Genomic DNA, 15408 nt, shown 5'->3' with positions numbered 1-15408 from the left:
TTAGACTGCTTTTTTGAGGTGGGAAGAAAGGACAATAATTAAGTAATAGAATTCATGGTTTCTTAAACTCATTCTTCAATTAAGGCATAAAAACATGTTATTGTAACAACTTTTTCAGGCTGTAACTTGAGGATATGTATTCAGCCTATTCATCTAATAGCTGTGAGAGTCTCTCTGAACATACATTTTAAAAGGTAAAACCTTTTAAAAGATGTTGTTTCCAACATCTTAATAGTTCCACATGCTTTGAAATCGGTTTCTTTCCTTCCTTCCTTCCTTCCTTCCTTCCTTCCTTCCTTCCTTCCTTCCTTCCTTCCTTCCTTCCTTCTTCTTTCTTTCTTTCTTTCTTTCTTTCTTTCTTTCTTTCTTTCTTTCTTTCTTTCTTTCTTTCTTTCTTTCTTTCTTTCTTCTTTCTTTCTTTCTTTCTTTCTTTCTTTCTTTCTTTCTTTCTTTCTTTCTTTCTTTCTTTCTTTTTCTTTCTTTCTTCCCTCCCTTTCTTTCTTTCTTTCTTTCTTTCTTTCTTTCTTTCTTTCTTTCTTTCTTTCTTTCTTTCTTTCTTTCTTTCTTTCTTTCTTTCTTTCTTTCTGCCTAGCTGATTTTAGTTGTAGCATTTAGTGGCTTTGAAAAAGCATTATGGATCTTATTCTATGATAATATAGCTTCGTTAATAGTGTTTTATGAGTAAAATTATTGTTCCTTAATGAGTGTTTGATGAGTGTCATGAACCACCTTGTTCTTACATGTTTCCTCTGAAGAACAAATAGAGAAAATAGTCGTAAAGGTTATTTCTTAAACTTGCTTGTATTCATTAATTCATGCAACAGACATTTCTAGCACCTCAGTATGAACTAGGCACCAGTGTTATGGCTGCTGGAGATGCAGCAGGGGTGGTTAGGGGTGGGGCGAGATCAGTGTAATGGTTGTCCTGAAGCTTAAATTCCAGTGGGGAAGACATGTTATTATCAATACACAAATAAATAAAAATATATAATGCAACATAACATGGAGATAAGTTCTCTGAAGAAAACAAAGCAGGGTTAAGAAAAAAAAAAGGGTGAGACAGAGGTAAAGTGACACTCTTGACTACAGCATCAAGCAAAGCCTGTCTGATTAGGTGTACAAAAAGTAGATTTTAGAGACAGGAGCTTGTTATACTAAAGGCTGGCGGAAAGGCCTTGCAGGCACAGAGAACACTAAGTACAAGGCCCTAAGGTGGGAACAAGCCAGTGTTTTCCAGGACTGTCGAGGAGATGGGTATGTCCAGAGGGGAGTGAGAGAGTTGGAGAGGAGTAGGGGATGAGGTCAGAGAAATAGCCAGGGGTCAGATTAAAGACTTGGGTTATGTTGGGTAGGATGGGAAGTTGTTGAAAGTGTCTGAGCAAGAGAGTAATAGGATTTGGTGTCATTTTAAACAGGATCTCTCTGCGTGTAGCAGAAAGTGAATGGTAGTATAAGTCACTAAAAAGACTGGGAGGGTAGCAGATTGTAGGGTGGAGTGGGGTGGGAATCAGGAGTTCCCTTTGAGCAGGTTGCATTTGAGATGCCAATTAGTCACTTGAGATGTGTGAGGTGTGAGTTGGCATATAAGGATGCAGAGTCTGGAGCCCAGATGGAGATTTAGAATTGGGGAGTCATTGGCACAGAGATTGGTATAGTGCCATGGGTTGGTCAGACCACTCAGAGAGTGTGCTAATTTCCTAAGGCTGCAGTAACAAATTACCAAGAATTTGGTGGCTTAAAGCAGCAGAAATTGGGCCGGGTGTGGTGGCTCACACCTTTAATCCCAGCACTTTGGGAGCCTGAGACGAGCGAATCACGAGGTCAAGAGATCGAGGCTATCCTGGCCAACATGGTGAAACCTCGTCTCTACTAAAAATAAAAAATAAAATAAAATAAAATAAAATAAACATTAGTTGAGCATAGTGGCACGCACTGTAGTCCCAGCTACTTGGGAGGCTGAGGCAGGAGAATCGCTTGAACCCGGGAGGCAGAGCTTGCAGTGAGCTGAGATCGTGCCACTGCACTGCAGCCTGGTGACAGAGTGAGACTCCATCTCAAAAAATAAAATGAAATAAAATAAAAAAAGAAACAGCAGAAATTATTCTTTCTCCCAATTCTAGAGACTAGAAGTCTGCAATCCAGCAGGGCTTTGCTCCTTCTGGGGGCTCTGGGGTCATTCCATTCTTTATCTCCTCCAGCTTCTGGTGGCTGTTGGTGTTTCTTGACTTGTGACCACATCCCTTCAATCTCTGCTTCCCTGGTCACATTGCCTCCTCCTCTTCTGTTGGGGAAACCTTCCTCTGCCTATCTCTTGTAAGGACATTTGTTGGATATAGGACCCACCCAGATAAGCAAGGATAAGATTCTTCTCTCAAAATCCTCAACTTAATCTTGTCTGTTGCCATATAAGGTAGTGGTCACTCCTTTATCAAATAAGAAAATAGTCACAGGTGCTGGGGATTAGAACACTGACAGAGTTTTTTTGGAGGCCAGCATTCAGTCCCCTACAAGCAGTCAGTGTGGATTGAAAAGAGGTAGTCCCAAGACCGGGTGCTATAGTGTTCAGAAACCAGGAAGAGAATACAAAACCAGTGAAGGAAACTGAGGTGAGGTCAGTTAAGGTGGTGCATGAGGAGGATGGCCATAATGTGGTGTCTGATGAAGGATATGTTTCAATAAGGAGGCGATGACTAGCTGTGTGAAAGGCTGCCAAACGATTCGGAAAATAAAGATCAAGCCTCGATCATTAGACTTTGGAACTTGGTGAACTTGCCAAGTGGTGTCCAGAGAGCGTGGCATACTTGCATTAGTTGTGGGCCCCAGTGCTGATTCCAAGTTCCACTGGAATATTATAGTCCTGTTTCAGCTGCGGGATCAGTGGTTGTCCAGTGCTTCAAATGTAAAACGTTATTTAATGATTTTTTTCTTCTTTTCTATGTAAAGTTCTATGTGTGTGTTGTGTTAATAACTTTGTTTCTTCAAACAAATTGTTAAATGTTCATGGATAGAAAAACTGGAAATTGTAATAAGAAAAAAAGTGGGTTATTTAATTTTAAATTTCATCTCAAGTGCTGCCATTTTTTCCCCCTAGAACTCCTGTTTTATTGCTCTTTTTTACTGGGCTCTGAGACCTTTTTATTTTTTTTCACGACTTTTGCTGAGTTAAGTATAGAGTTACTTGGGAGTGGATAGAGGAATTATGGCTAAACTTGTCACATCATGCCTTTTGGGTGGAGTCTGGCTGATATAAATGGCTGCAGTGACCACTGATGTTGAAGGGGAGGAAGCCCTGTTATCCTGATGCGGGGGATGCAAGCAGATCCTTTCCACTTGTAAAACATACAAAAACCATGGAAACATGCCTTCAAGAGCCAATGATTTCAGTTTGTCTCCTGTCTTCGTGACACATTCATAGGGAGGAATTCTTACCTGGATGTTAACATGAAGGAAGTAATAAAAATTATTTATTTGTATTTTTTGTAATTTCATCCTTTATTTTAGATGCAAGGGATACATGTGCAGGTTTGCGTGATGCTGAGGTTTGGGGTACAATTGATCCCATTTCCCAGGCAGTGAGCATTGCAACCAATGGGTAGATTTTCAACCCTCTCCCAACCTCCTCCTTCTAGTAGTCTCCTGTGTTTATTGTCCCCATCTTTATACCCATATGTACATAATGTTTAACTCCCACTTATGAGTGAGAACTGCAGTATTTGGTTTTCTGTTCCTGTGTTAATTCCCTTAGGATAATGGCAGCCAGCTGCATTCATGTTTCTGCAAAGGACATGATATTGTTCTTTTTTATGGCTGTGCAGCATTCCATAGTGCATATGTTCCACATTTTCTCTGTCTAATCCACCATTGATGGGTCCCTAGGTTGATTCTATGTTTTTGCTATAATAATTTATTGGTAGAATAATTTATTTTCCTTCGGATATTTACTCAGTAATTGGATTATTGTTAGAATGGTAGTTCTTTAATAAATCTCCATACTTCTTTCCATAGTGGCTGAACTAATTTGCATTCTCACCAAGAGTGTATAAGCATCCGCTTTTCTTCATAGCCTCATCAGCATCTGTTATTTTTTGACTTTTCAATAATAGCTATTCTGACTGGTGAGAGATGGCATCTCATTGTGGTATTGATTTGCATTTCTCTGATGATTAGTGATACTGAGCATTTTTTCCATATGTTTGTGGGCTGCTTATATGTCATCTTTTTAGAAATGTCTGTTAATGTCTTTTGCCAGCTTTTTAATGGGGTTATTTGTTTTTTGCTGGTTGAATTATTTAAGTTCCTTATAGATTCTGGACATTAGACCTTTGTCAGATGCATAGTTTGAGATTATTTTCTCCCATTCTGTGGGTTGTCTGTTTACTCTGCTGAGATTTTCTTATACTGTGCAGAATCTCTTTAGTTTAATTAGGTCCCACTTGTCAATTTTTGTTTTGGTTGCATTGCTTTTGAGGACTTAGTCATAAATTCTTTGCCAAGGTCAATGTCCAGAATGTTGTTCTTCTAGGATTCTTACAGTTTGAGGTCTTACGTTTAAATATTTAATCCATTTAAATATTTATATATTGTGAATTATTGTGTATTAAAATTAAAATTCATTCGGTTGAAATTAAAATTCATTTAATTTTTGTATATGGTGAAAGGTAGGGATCCAGTTTCAATCTTCTGTATATGACTAGCCGGCTACCCCAGCATCGTTTATTGAATAAGGAGTCCTTTCCTCATTGCTTATTCAACTTTGTCAAAGATCAGATGGTGTGTAGGTGTGATGCTTTATTTTTGGGTTCTCTATTCTGTTCCATTGGTCTATGTTTCTGTTTTCATACCAGTACCATGCTGTTTTGGATACTGTAGCCCTATAGTATAATTTGAAGTTGGATAATGTGATGCCTCCAGCTTTGTTCTTTTTGCTTAGGATTACTTTGACTATTGGGGTGTTTTTTCAGTTCCATATGAATTTTAGAATGGTTTTTTATAGTTCAGTGAAAAATTACATTGGTGGTTTGAGAGGAATGGCATTGAATCTATAGATTGCCTTGGACAGTCTGGCCATTTTAACAATATTGATTCTTCTAATCAGTGAGCATGGAATGTTTTTCCATTTGTTTGTGTCGTCTATGATTTCTTTCAGCAGTGTTTTGTAGTTCTTCTTGTAGAGATCCTTTACTTCCTTGGTTAGATTTATTCCTAGTTATTTTATTTCTTGGTGGCTATTGTAAATGGGATTGTGTTCTTGATTTGGCGCTCAGCTTGAACATTATTGCTGTATAAGAATGCTACTGATTTTTGTATATTGATTTTGTATCCTGAAACTTTACTGAAGTTGTTTATTAGTTCCAGGAGCCTTTTGGCAGAGTCTTATGAATTCTCTAGGTATAGAATTATATTGTCAGTAAAGAGAGATAGGTTGGCTTCTTTTCCTATTTGGATGCCTTTTATTTATTTCTCTTGCCCGATTGCTCTGGCTAGGACTTCCAGTACTATGTTGAATAAGAGTAGTGAGAGTGTGCATCCTTGTCTGATAAAAATTGTTTAAATCTCAGAAAGCTAATAATGGAATCAGGGGGATTTTAATAATATATTGATATTTTGCATTTTTATAATGTTTCCATCAAACTTGTGAAAGATCAGACTCAGGGAGAACAATTCTGAGTTGGAAGAAGTTTACAGTAAAAAGTATCAGATTCATCTCTGTCTAAAATAGGTAAATTGAGATTGGGATGAAGAACACAGGAATGTTATTGAGAGTGCTGTAATGTGGCTCAGTAAGTAGATATAGGGATAAAAATCCTCCTGAGATATCCTCTTGATGCTCAATCAGCATCATAAGATTGCAATAATAGAATTGGCCAGGTGCCTCTTGCCTCAATTTAAACAACCATCTCTGGAGAAAGGACCCACGGAGCTTATTAACTAAGCAAGATTTCCTCTTGAAGCTTTGACAAAGCCATTTCCATGTGCTATTATTCAATTTGCCTAAATTTTATGCATCAGTCAATGGATTTTGGAAAATATAAATCTTAGAAAGATGTCAAATTATTTCTAGCCATTCAAGACCCAATATTAATTCCAGGCATTCAAGACCCAATAGGTGGGACATGTTGTTGAGAATACTAGGTCAATATTTTTAGGTATTTTGGTCAAAACAGGGAGAAAAACATTCTTATGTTATGATTCTGAAACTCAGAATATGAATTGCTAACATAAATTGAGATCAATACTCTTATCCTACTTTTGTGTCCTTACATTTTGCTTTGCCAAAAGTCCAGATGAGAAAAAGGTCTTGAAAGTGGAAATAAGGAAATTTGTTTTATATAAGCTGAATTACTTATTAATATGTACTATTAAAGGCTAAGAATGAATTTTAGAATTTAAAAGTTCATTGTATGTGTCTTTCAATGAAGGCGAAGTTATTGAGAATACCATATGGCTTTAGAAGATATATTTGGTGTCTTCAGGAATTTAGAGCTGCTAAATTATCAACAGCTGTCAGAATAGAACAGACCAAATGTATTTGGAGTTTAGTTCTTTGTAGTGGGGAAATTTGTGGATTTCCTGCTTCAGTCCAACTGATGAGAAGAATCACAATATGAGAAGACATGATGAGAAGAACTTATAAATATGTTAGATGGTTGCACAGGATGAATAATTTTGCTACAGAATGAGTTAGATGAGAGAAAAGATAAATTTAAAGGCTGTATCATCAGTTCAAAAAATAGACAATTAAAGCGGGAAAATAACACTGCCAGTTGGTAGAAGTTTCATCATGCCCAGGAGTTCTCAGTCTAGGCACTACTAACATTTTAGGCCAGATAATTCTTTGTTGTGAAGTCTATCTTAGGCATTGTAGGATGTTATATAATACATTGTAGCAGTATCTCTCGAATTAACCTGTTAAATGAAAGTAGAAACCCTTCCCCAGTTGTGACAACCAAAAATGTCTCTAGACATACTAAATGTCTTCTTGGGGGGCAAATTTGTCCCTAGTTGAGAACCACTAAGCTAGACTACTTCAAAATAGCTCCAAAAGTCACATTCTAGTTATATGCTCAAGATGGAACAGGATGAAGGAGAAGGTTTATTGAGAACTTTGTTGAATACGTTATCAGGGTGAGGCTTTACTTGGAAAGTACTGTAATTAAAGTGTAGCTCCTGCATGTATATTGTATTGATGAAAAGCTGATTATTTTGCTTTCAGTCCAGAGTTAAATGAGTATAACAGGAGCACAAATATTGTAGGTGATGAAATTTTCTTTTATTTTTGCCTTCCTCCTAAAAGCCTTACAAATATATGCAACACAGCCAGAGTTATTTTCTAAAACTAAACCTAATGGTATTGGGTAGCCATTTCTGGGTAGAACTTTCCACTTGCTTGAGTTTCACTACATCTACTCGGAGACCTACATAATCTTAAGTGCCTGTCTTCTTATATTCTACACTAAATGATATGTATGACAGAGACCATTTGTATGCACCAAATATCCTTATGCTCCTCTCCTTTTCTCAGCCTCCCTTGCAGCTAAGCTGGGAACACATAACTAGTTCTGCCCAGTGGAATGTGAACTGAGCACGGCTTCTGGGCTGAAGAAGTTAAAAGCCAGAAGGCCTCTTCCATCTCTCTCCTTCCCTGTCAGAGTGACTTTGGGGACCTTGCCCATATGTGTCCTTGTGGCAAAGAAATAGCTGCTCCTTTGTTCCTTTTTTTTTTTTTTTTTTTCATTTTATCTGTTTTCTCTTCTCTTTTTCTGTGATGTCCATTAATGGGAAGTTGGACTTTCTGAATTAATCTGCTTAATTCTCTTTTATTCCAATTGTGATCACTTTCTCTATATTTCTGCTTTCTGGAACCCAGTTGAATTTGATCACATGGAATAAAAGGTTCAGCTAAGACTTAAGAGCACAGGCACCATTACTAGTTGCCTTCATGTTAATGATATTATGGTGAGAAACAACATATACATGGGGTAAACATTTACTTGGAATGGCGCTACACATAATCTAGCACATTCTGCATCAGAGGAAGTTCAAGAGATTTGGGGTCTGATTTTTCTGTGAATAAAGGATTATATGACAAGGTGTCAGATTTGGGAGGCAGCACATAGATCATGGTCATTAGAGCATGCCCTTTGCTGCCAATTGTATGGATATGAATTTCAGTTTTGACACTTATTCTTTATGTGACCTTTGGCCCGTTACATAAACTCTCTGAGCCTGACTTGTCCGATCTGAAGAATGAAAATTAGTACCTATAGGTTGTAAGTATGTAATGTATTTTAAGCCCTTATAAGAGTATGTGTTCTATAGCATAGAATCCTTCCTCTCTCCCTTCCCCCCTCCCTCCCTCCCTCCCTCCCTCCTCCCTCCTTCCTTCCTTCCTTCCTTCCTTCCTTCCTTCCTTCTTTCCTTCTCTTTCCTCTCTTCCTCTCTTCCTTCCTGTCTTCCCTTAAAGTGCTGCTTTTATTATAAGTGCTATGTAGGTGTTTGCTCTTACTGTTAGTTGGGTTGTAAACTAAAAGCATTATCTATCATGAGCCTATGAGCTCGAGAATTTTTTGAGTTCTATAGAGCCTGTTGTATTTCTCACTGTATACTCCCACAGTTAGTATAAATAAGTTAAGTGCTTTTATAATTTCACTTGCTTCATCTTTTCTATCAGGCACAGGATTGCTGGTAACATAAGTGGTAGGTATGGCAAAATAAGATGGTGCCTTTTTCTCTGGGCATGTCAGTGTTTGTGCCTGTTTTGGAGAGCACAGCATGGGCTGGATTTCATTCCCCATGTACCTACAGGCACCTGCAGACCAAATGCTATACCACTGTGCAGGGCTCTGACTGGGACATTACTCCCAGAAGGAAAGCTGGCCAGGGAGACTCAACTCTCACATTCTAGCATGAATTCTGTCCTTGGGATTGGGTTTCTAGTAATGGTGGCATTTACTGTCTTGATTTCTTGGCCCTCCCCTTGCTGCTCTCAAAGATGGGGGGCATCAAGCCTATCACTTGAAGGCCTAGGTGTGAGAGGGAATCAACAGCTTGGCTGTCAGGTCCTTAATCCTATGGGTATTCTTAAATCTTTGAGATTGGATGAGATTAGTTACGTATAGTGAACGAAATAAGAAGACAAAAGAACATAGGGCTGAGCCCTAAGGACCTCAAACTTTCATAGATCATCTGAAAAGATATGAGTGGGCAAAAGATATTGAAAAGGAGAACTCACAAAGAAAGGAGAAAAGTGAAGGGGGAATTATCACAGAAGGTAAGCGAGGAGAGAGAGATAAAACCAAAGCCTAGGCTTTGTGAATAGCTATGGGGGTCATGTGGTTGTGAAAATTATTGCAATAATTCATGACTAACTGAAAAGTAATGCTAGCATTTCTGTTTCCTCCCAATCACCCTCTTGTCTCATAGGTGACAGCCTCTGATGCAGATTCAGGACTCTATGGCTTTATTGAGTATTCTCTTTATGATGGATTTCTGAGCTATGAAGCACCTCAGGCATTCCGGATCGACCCTCATGATGGGCGAATCTGTGTTTCTCAAGATATCGACAGGGAAAGGGATCCTGCTACCTATGATCTCCTGGTGAAAGCTAAGGACGGGGTAAGTTTTTATGTATGAAGTCTATTTTAAACATAATCACGAGTGAGCCACTGTGATTATGTGACCCACAGAGGACCAATGATGATCAACAATTGGGTCATTCTGCTTCATGTGTCACTGCCTCTTTCCTTTGCTGAAGTTTTTTGAAGCAAATATCAAGCGCGTTATTTCACCCACAAATAATTCAATAATATCTCTTAAAAATAATGACTTTGAAAACACAGAGCTACAAAACATTAACAATAATGCTTTAATGATAGCTAATATCCTTTCTATGTTAAATTTTCTTGATTATCTAAACATGTCTTTTATAGTGGGTTTCTTTGAATGAAGATCCCAATAAGTTCACAAATTGATTTGATTGATATATTCTTTAAGTTTCCATGTATAACAGTCAGGCCTCTTACCGGTTCTCCTATGGTTTTTTAAAAAAACCAAGTCATTTGTCCGGTTGATTTTCCACATGCTAAATGTGGCTGATTACATCCTTGGGATTCATTTACCGTGTTCTTCCATTCCCTCTATTTCCTATAAACTGGCATTAGAGACAGAGAGCTGACTGTTTTCAGATTCATTTAGGTGATGCCATTTGCTTCTTATTGCATCAGCAGACACATACCATTATTTTGTTACAGGTTGAAGAATGGTAACTTTTGAATTCTATTATTCCTTTACATTTATTATCTGGAATTCTTCAACTAAGGAAAATGTTCTCACAACTATTTGATTACTCTTAAGTGTAATTCACATAGGAAATGCAGGATAAGGCTTTATTATTTGTTTTTATTTTACCAGATTTTTTGAATAGTAACTTGCTGTCTTAACTATCTCCAAAGGTAAACAATAATTTTTTTCTAGTTTGAGTATAAATTCCTGGATTTTAAAAAATTTAATGTATTTCAATACATTGCTGACCCTATCCTTTCTGATGTTCTCATTGACCCATTCTTGATCAGTGAAGGCACTTTCAATTTGATTCCTTTGCCTTTTTTTGTTGTTAAACTTTTAAATTGACATATAAAATTGCATACAGAGAAATGCACAAATAATAAGTGTATAGCTCAATGGATTTTTGCAAAATGAACAGACCCATAAAAGCAAATGAGAAAACATTAAAAAGCAAATGAGAAAACCCAGAAGCCCCCTCTTTGCTTCTTGTTGTAACCGTCCTCCCTCCACCTCCCCATCCCCCCATCCCTGCCTTTTTAGAAGCCGCTGTTGACTTCTAACACCAAGCATTAGTATACCAATTTTTTAAACTTTCGGTGAATGGAATCATACAGTATGTGTTTCTATCGAGTTTCTTTTGCCGAACATTATTTGCCGGAGTCATTTACGCTGCTGTGTATAGCAATAGTTCACTCATTCTCATTGGTTTATAGTATGACTTTATGTGAATATACAATAATTTTAACCTATAATTAATGGTACCCATTTTAGGATGTGCTTCTTTTAACATTCTTATACTTGCAATATGGTGAACAAATGTAAGCATTTCTCTTGCGTATATACTTAGGAGTAGAATTGCACTCCCACCAGTAAAGTATGAAAATTTCATTTGCTACACATTCTCCCTAACATTTGATATTTAATGCCTTTTCTATTATAGCAATAATAGTACTTATGTAATGGTATATCACATTGGGGTTTTACTTTGTATTTGTTTGATAACTAATGAGGTTTTTTCATGCTTATTGCTATTTATATAATTTGTGAAGTGTCTGTTCTTCACAAGAAGAAAATCCTTTATTCATTTTCGATTGTTACTGTTGGATCTTTGTCTTACTGACTTGCATGAGTTCTTTATATTTTTGGCCTGAAAGTCCTTTGTTGGATATATTTATTGCCTATATTTTTCTCCCATTCCGTGGCTGGCCTTTTCTATCATTAATGGTTTCTTTTGAGGAACAGAAGTTCTTCATCATAATAGAGCTTAGTAGTTTCTCAGTTTGTTTTCCTTTATAGCTAGTGATTTTTGTGTTCTTTTAAGAAATATTTGCTTATCTTAGGGATATGAGGGTGTTCTCTTATTGTTTTCTTACCTTCATACTTACTTTTTATCAATCTGGTGGGATGAAGTTTTGTTATTTTTTTCCCTATGGTTAACCCAGCACCACTTACTGAAATGGTTATTCTCATTTTTACCTATTTATCCACTTTAGTGCTAGCAACATCTCTCTTAATTATTTTAGCTTTGTCATAGGTCTTGGCCTTAACTATTCTTGACCATTTACATTTCCAAATACAGTTTAGAAATAACGTGTTCAATTTGCATTTTTTACAGCAAAGGTGGCCTACTATACACACCATTCCACACTTCGATTTTTTTTTTTTCCACTTATTTCATTTTGGAAACTTTACTTACATTTTTCACTTATACATTTTGAAGACCTTCCTTGTTTCTTTTTCATCTGCTTACTACTCTTTTGTATAGACGGACCCTACTAATACCTCTCTGGTCTAATTGTTCTCTTTTGAAATTAATGAGAGAATCCACCTATTTAAGCTATGAATTTTTGGGGGAAAATGAGTCTAAATGTATTGCAAGTAAACATGTAAAAATGAACAAGAATGTAAAGCCTTTTATATTCAATAAAATATTCATGATCTGTTTGGTTAGGTTTTTGCCAATACCTTACTATGTGGTTTCAGGAATATCTGATTCTATGTAAGAAAATATGTAGGAAACAAAAAATAGGAGTAAACGGAATTTATATTAATTCAAGTCTATGTGCCCAATAGATGCACATCCAAATATTAATCCAAGGCTTTAGAAATGTATTCTTGATAGATTTTGAGACAATTGTATAATGCCATCCTAGAATTCAATAATGGGTTTAAAACATTACTCTCGTGAAAACCACCAAAAAGAATTAGCTGTGTCTTCCAGGCTACTTTCTGCTGTCCACTGTGATCAAAACGAGCCCCTGTTGATTCAGCTAGCTCCCAGGTTTTGGTGGCCAGATGCAGGACACAGAGATCCTTGTAGTGGTAGAACTGCTGTCCATCAGGAGAAGAAAGCTCCCTTGCAAACACTCATAACCTGCCTGTCACATCAATGCACCACCACAGCCTGGAGAGCACAGTGCCCCAGAAGTGAATTGGGAATTTGACTTTAATCCAGGTGTCCTTTCTGGTATTGTAGATATAGAGGTGGTTATGTAAGCAAGTTTTTTTTTGCTATTAAAATATTCACCTCCAAAAAGGATCAATTCATTGTTTTCAGGATGAGCAGAGAATGACACATTTAGCCCTGGTGAAGGTGAGGAACATGATGTTTCTATAATCTGAGTCTTTTTAACATCTGGTGCCTGGAAATGGGTTATCAGAGCTTCGAATTTTCCTTCTCCCCTGAGTGCTTGCACACCTTCTCCATCTTGGCTGTGGTTTTCTCCTTCTTGCCCTCTTGCCCTTCTTGCAGGTATGAGGCTGAATGGAGATCCAGGCAGGGAGCTATGTGCAGGAGGGAACCATCTTTGAAGCAGGTCCCCTCCTGGAAGCAGGACCCCTCCTGGAAGTAGGTTTTTGTGAAAACAGGGCCTGGCACAAGCCCAGGGATGCATTTTAAAAAACAAATTCTAGAAGAGCCTCCACATCACAGGCTTTTAACAAATCCCTAACCTTCACTCTGGACCTAAAACTGCCTCCAGCATTCCTTGCGTTTGCCTTAGAATATATGGAGAGCAAGCAGCATATGTGCTTTCATGTGAGTGTATGTGTATGTATACACATATAGTATGTATATATGTATATAAACCTATATACAAATATAAAGTTATCCAGTGTGCAGTGTTTATTCTGTTGACTGCATAATCCTCATGAATTTCTGTGATGAACTGAGTTTTTACAAGGTGACTTCTGCATCTATCATAGTTATTCTTTGTGATATTAATTAGCAGTACATGTCCCTCAGAAATGCATAGTCAAAAAGGTTGGTAAAGAGAAAGATGACAAGGTTGGTAATGATCCGTAGTCTTCCCCTGAAAGCAATGTAGACTGCATTCAAAGAATAAATTAATGCAGACAGGATATTTTAGGTTTAGGTTGTTGGATTCTAGGCCAAAATGAATTTATTTAAAACAATAAACTGAACCTTGACAGAAGTCCTTTAACTTTATATTGTTACCTTGACAATCTATGGTTTTTCCTCTGATTCTTTCTGTTTCTAATGAATGTCCTGAAAGTGCTTTAGAAGAAAATTGCTGAGAACCCATTTGCCGGTGGTTACTAAGAGATTTTTATCTGCCAGTAGAAGAATTTTTCTTGTAAAATAATTGATGTTCGTTGTCACTGCTCTGTTTATCCTTGTGATAACTGTCAGTATTTTTTCAACTGAGTCACTTCTGCTCTACTGATATTACTTCTGAAATACTCTATTTTTGCTGCCACTGCTGCTGCTATTTATCTCATAAATCATGAGAATGCTATAAAATTACATAATGGAACCAAACAATTGGATTACATTGGCAATCAAGTGGTTTTTCACAATAAAACTCTATAATTTAATTATTCCATGCTTATATCTAATTTTCTGTTTCCTTTTCCCATTCATTTTTACCACATAGATTTTTTTTGGTGTGTATGCTTGTTAACACTCTATTTTTTTGTTACATCCTGGATTCTGTAGCTGACATATGTGTTTGAGATAAAACTGTTTCAACTCCATCTCACCACTCGATGTTTAAGGGAGGATTTTGTCAGACAAGCAATATAGGAAGTAAATGGACTGAGCTCTTCACTGGTGTATACATTCATGAGAAAAGTTCGCTACTGAAGTTGTGCTCATAGTTTGTGTGCAATGCAGTTACTATCAAAACGTAAACTTGCTGAGTGAAAAGGCACACTCATTTTCATTTTAATAGAGTATGTTTTTTCATGTTCTAACAAGTGTTCAAATGCTTATTCCTGTCTTTTGTTTGCTTCATTACCACCCTTCACCTGTTCTAGGAATGAGCAGTTGCCCCATTGCCCCATTGTACCGTGTTTTCTAACTAAAGTGTCTGGACCATATCTTAGATTTCCCACCATTCTTTATGAGCAGGATGTATCCCAAAATATCTTCAATACCTCTTTACCGCCTTCTAATCTCTAATAGTTTAAGCATCCCAGCCTTTTATTATTACCCATATTCTCCTCCCTGCCCTGCTCAGTTCATCCCTTAATTTGAATCAATCTCCTACTGATGTGGTTTGGATCTGTGTCCCATCAAATCTCATGTCGAACTGTAATCCCCAGTGTTGGAAGTGGGGCCTTGTCGGGGGTGTTTGGATCATGGGGGTGGATTTCTCATGAATGGTTTAGCACCATCTCCCCTTGGTACTGTTCTTATGATAGTGAGCAAGTTTTCATGAGATCTGGTTGTTTAAAAGCGTGTGGCAACACCCCTTCACCTCCGCCTTCTCTTTCTTGCTCCTGCTCCTACCATGTAAGACGTCTTGCACCCCCTTTGCCTTCTGCCATGATTGGAAGCTTCCTGAGGCCTTCCCAGAAGCTGAAGCTGCTATGCTTCCTGTTCACCTGCAGAACCATGAGCCAATTAAACCTCTTTCCTTATAAATTAATCAGTCTCAGGGTTTTTTTATAGCAATGTGAGAATGGACTGATACACCTACCCGCCTTCTCTGCCCTTAGAAATGCTTCTACCATGCCCTTTGGAACTCATGGTCCATTATTTAGCAAACTCCTTTATGAACTTAAGTTGGTCTCTGATTGTTCCTTTAACTTATGGCCCTGATTAAAAACAACCTACCTGCCAAGGATACCCATTCCTTTCTGCACTCTCACGAGGAAGTC

The 15408-nt window shown here is 37.5% G+C and overlaps 1 protein-coding gene across 7 annotated transcripts in view; it reads left to right on the top strand.

Moving 5' to 3' along the window:
- DCHS2 (dachsous cadherin-related 2) overlaps nt 1-15408 on the top strand; it is a 290618-nt gene that overhangs the window by 104305 nt on the left and 170905 nt on the right. For all 7 annotated transcript variants that reach the window (XM_065545626.2, XM_015450942.4, XM_045392973.3 and 4 more), the window contains exon 2: nt 9424-9615. In XM_065545626.2, coding sequence (XP_065401698.1) covers nt 9424-9615 — 192 coding nt within the window. The remainder of the gene's footprint in view (nt 1-9423; nt 9616-15408) is intronic.

Source organism: Macaca fascicularis, chromosome 5, assembly GCF_037993035.2.
Source record: "Macaca fascicularis isolate 582-1 chromosome 5, T2T-MFA8v1.1".
Lineage (NCBI taxonomy): Eukaryota > Metazoa > Chordata > Mammalia > Primates > Cercopithecidae > Macaca > Macaca fascicularis.
This window is presented reverse-complemented; position numbering and strand designations above follow the sequence as displayed.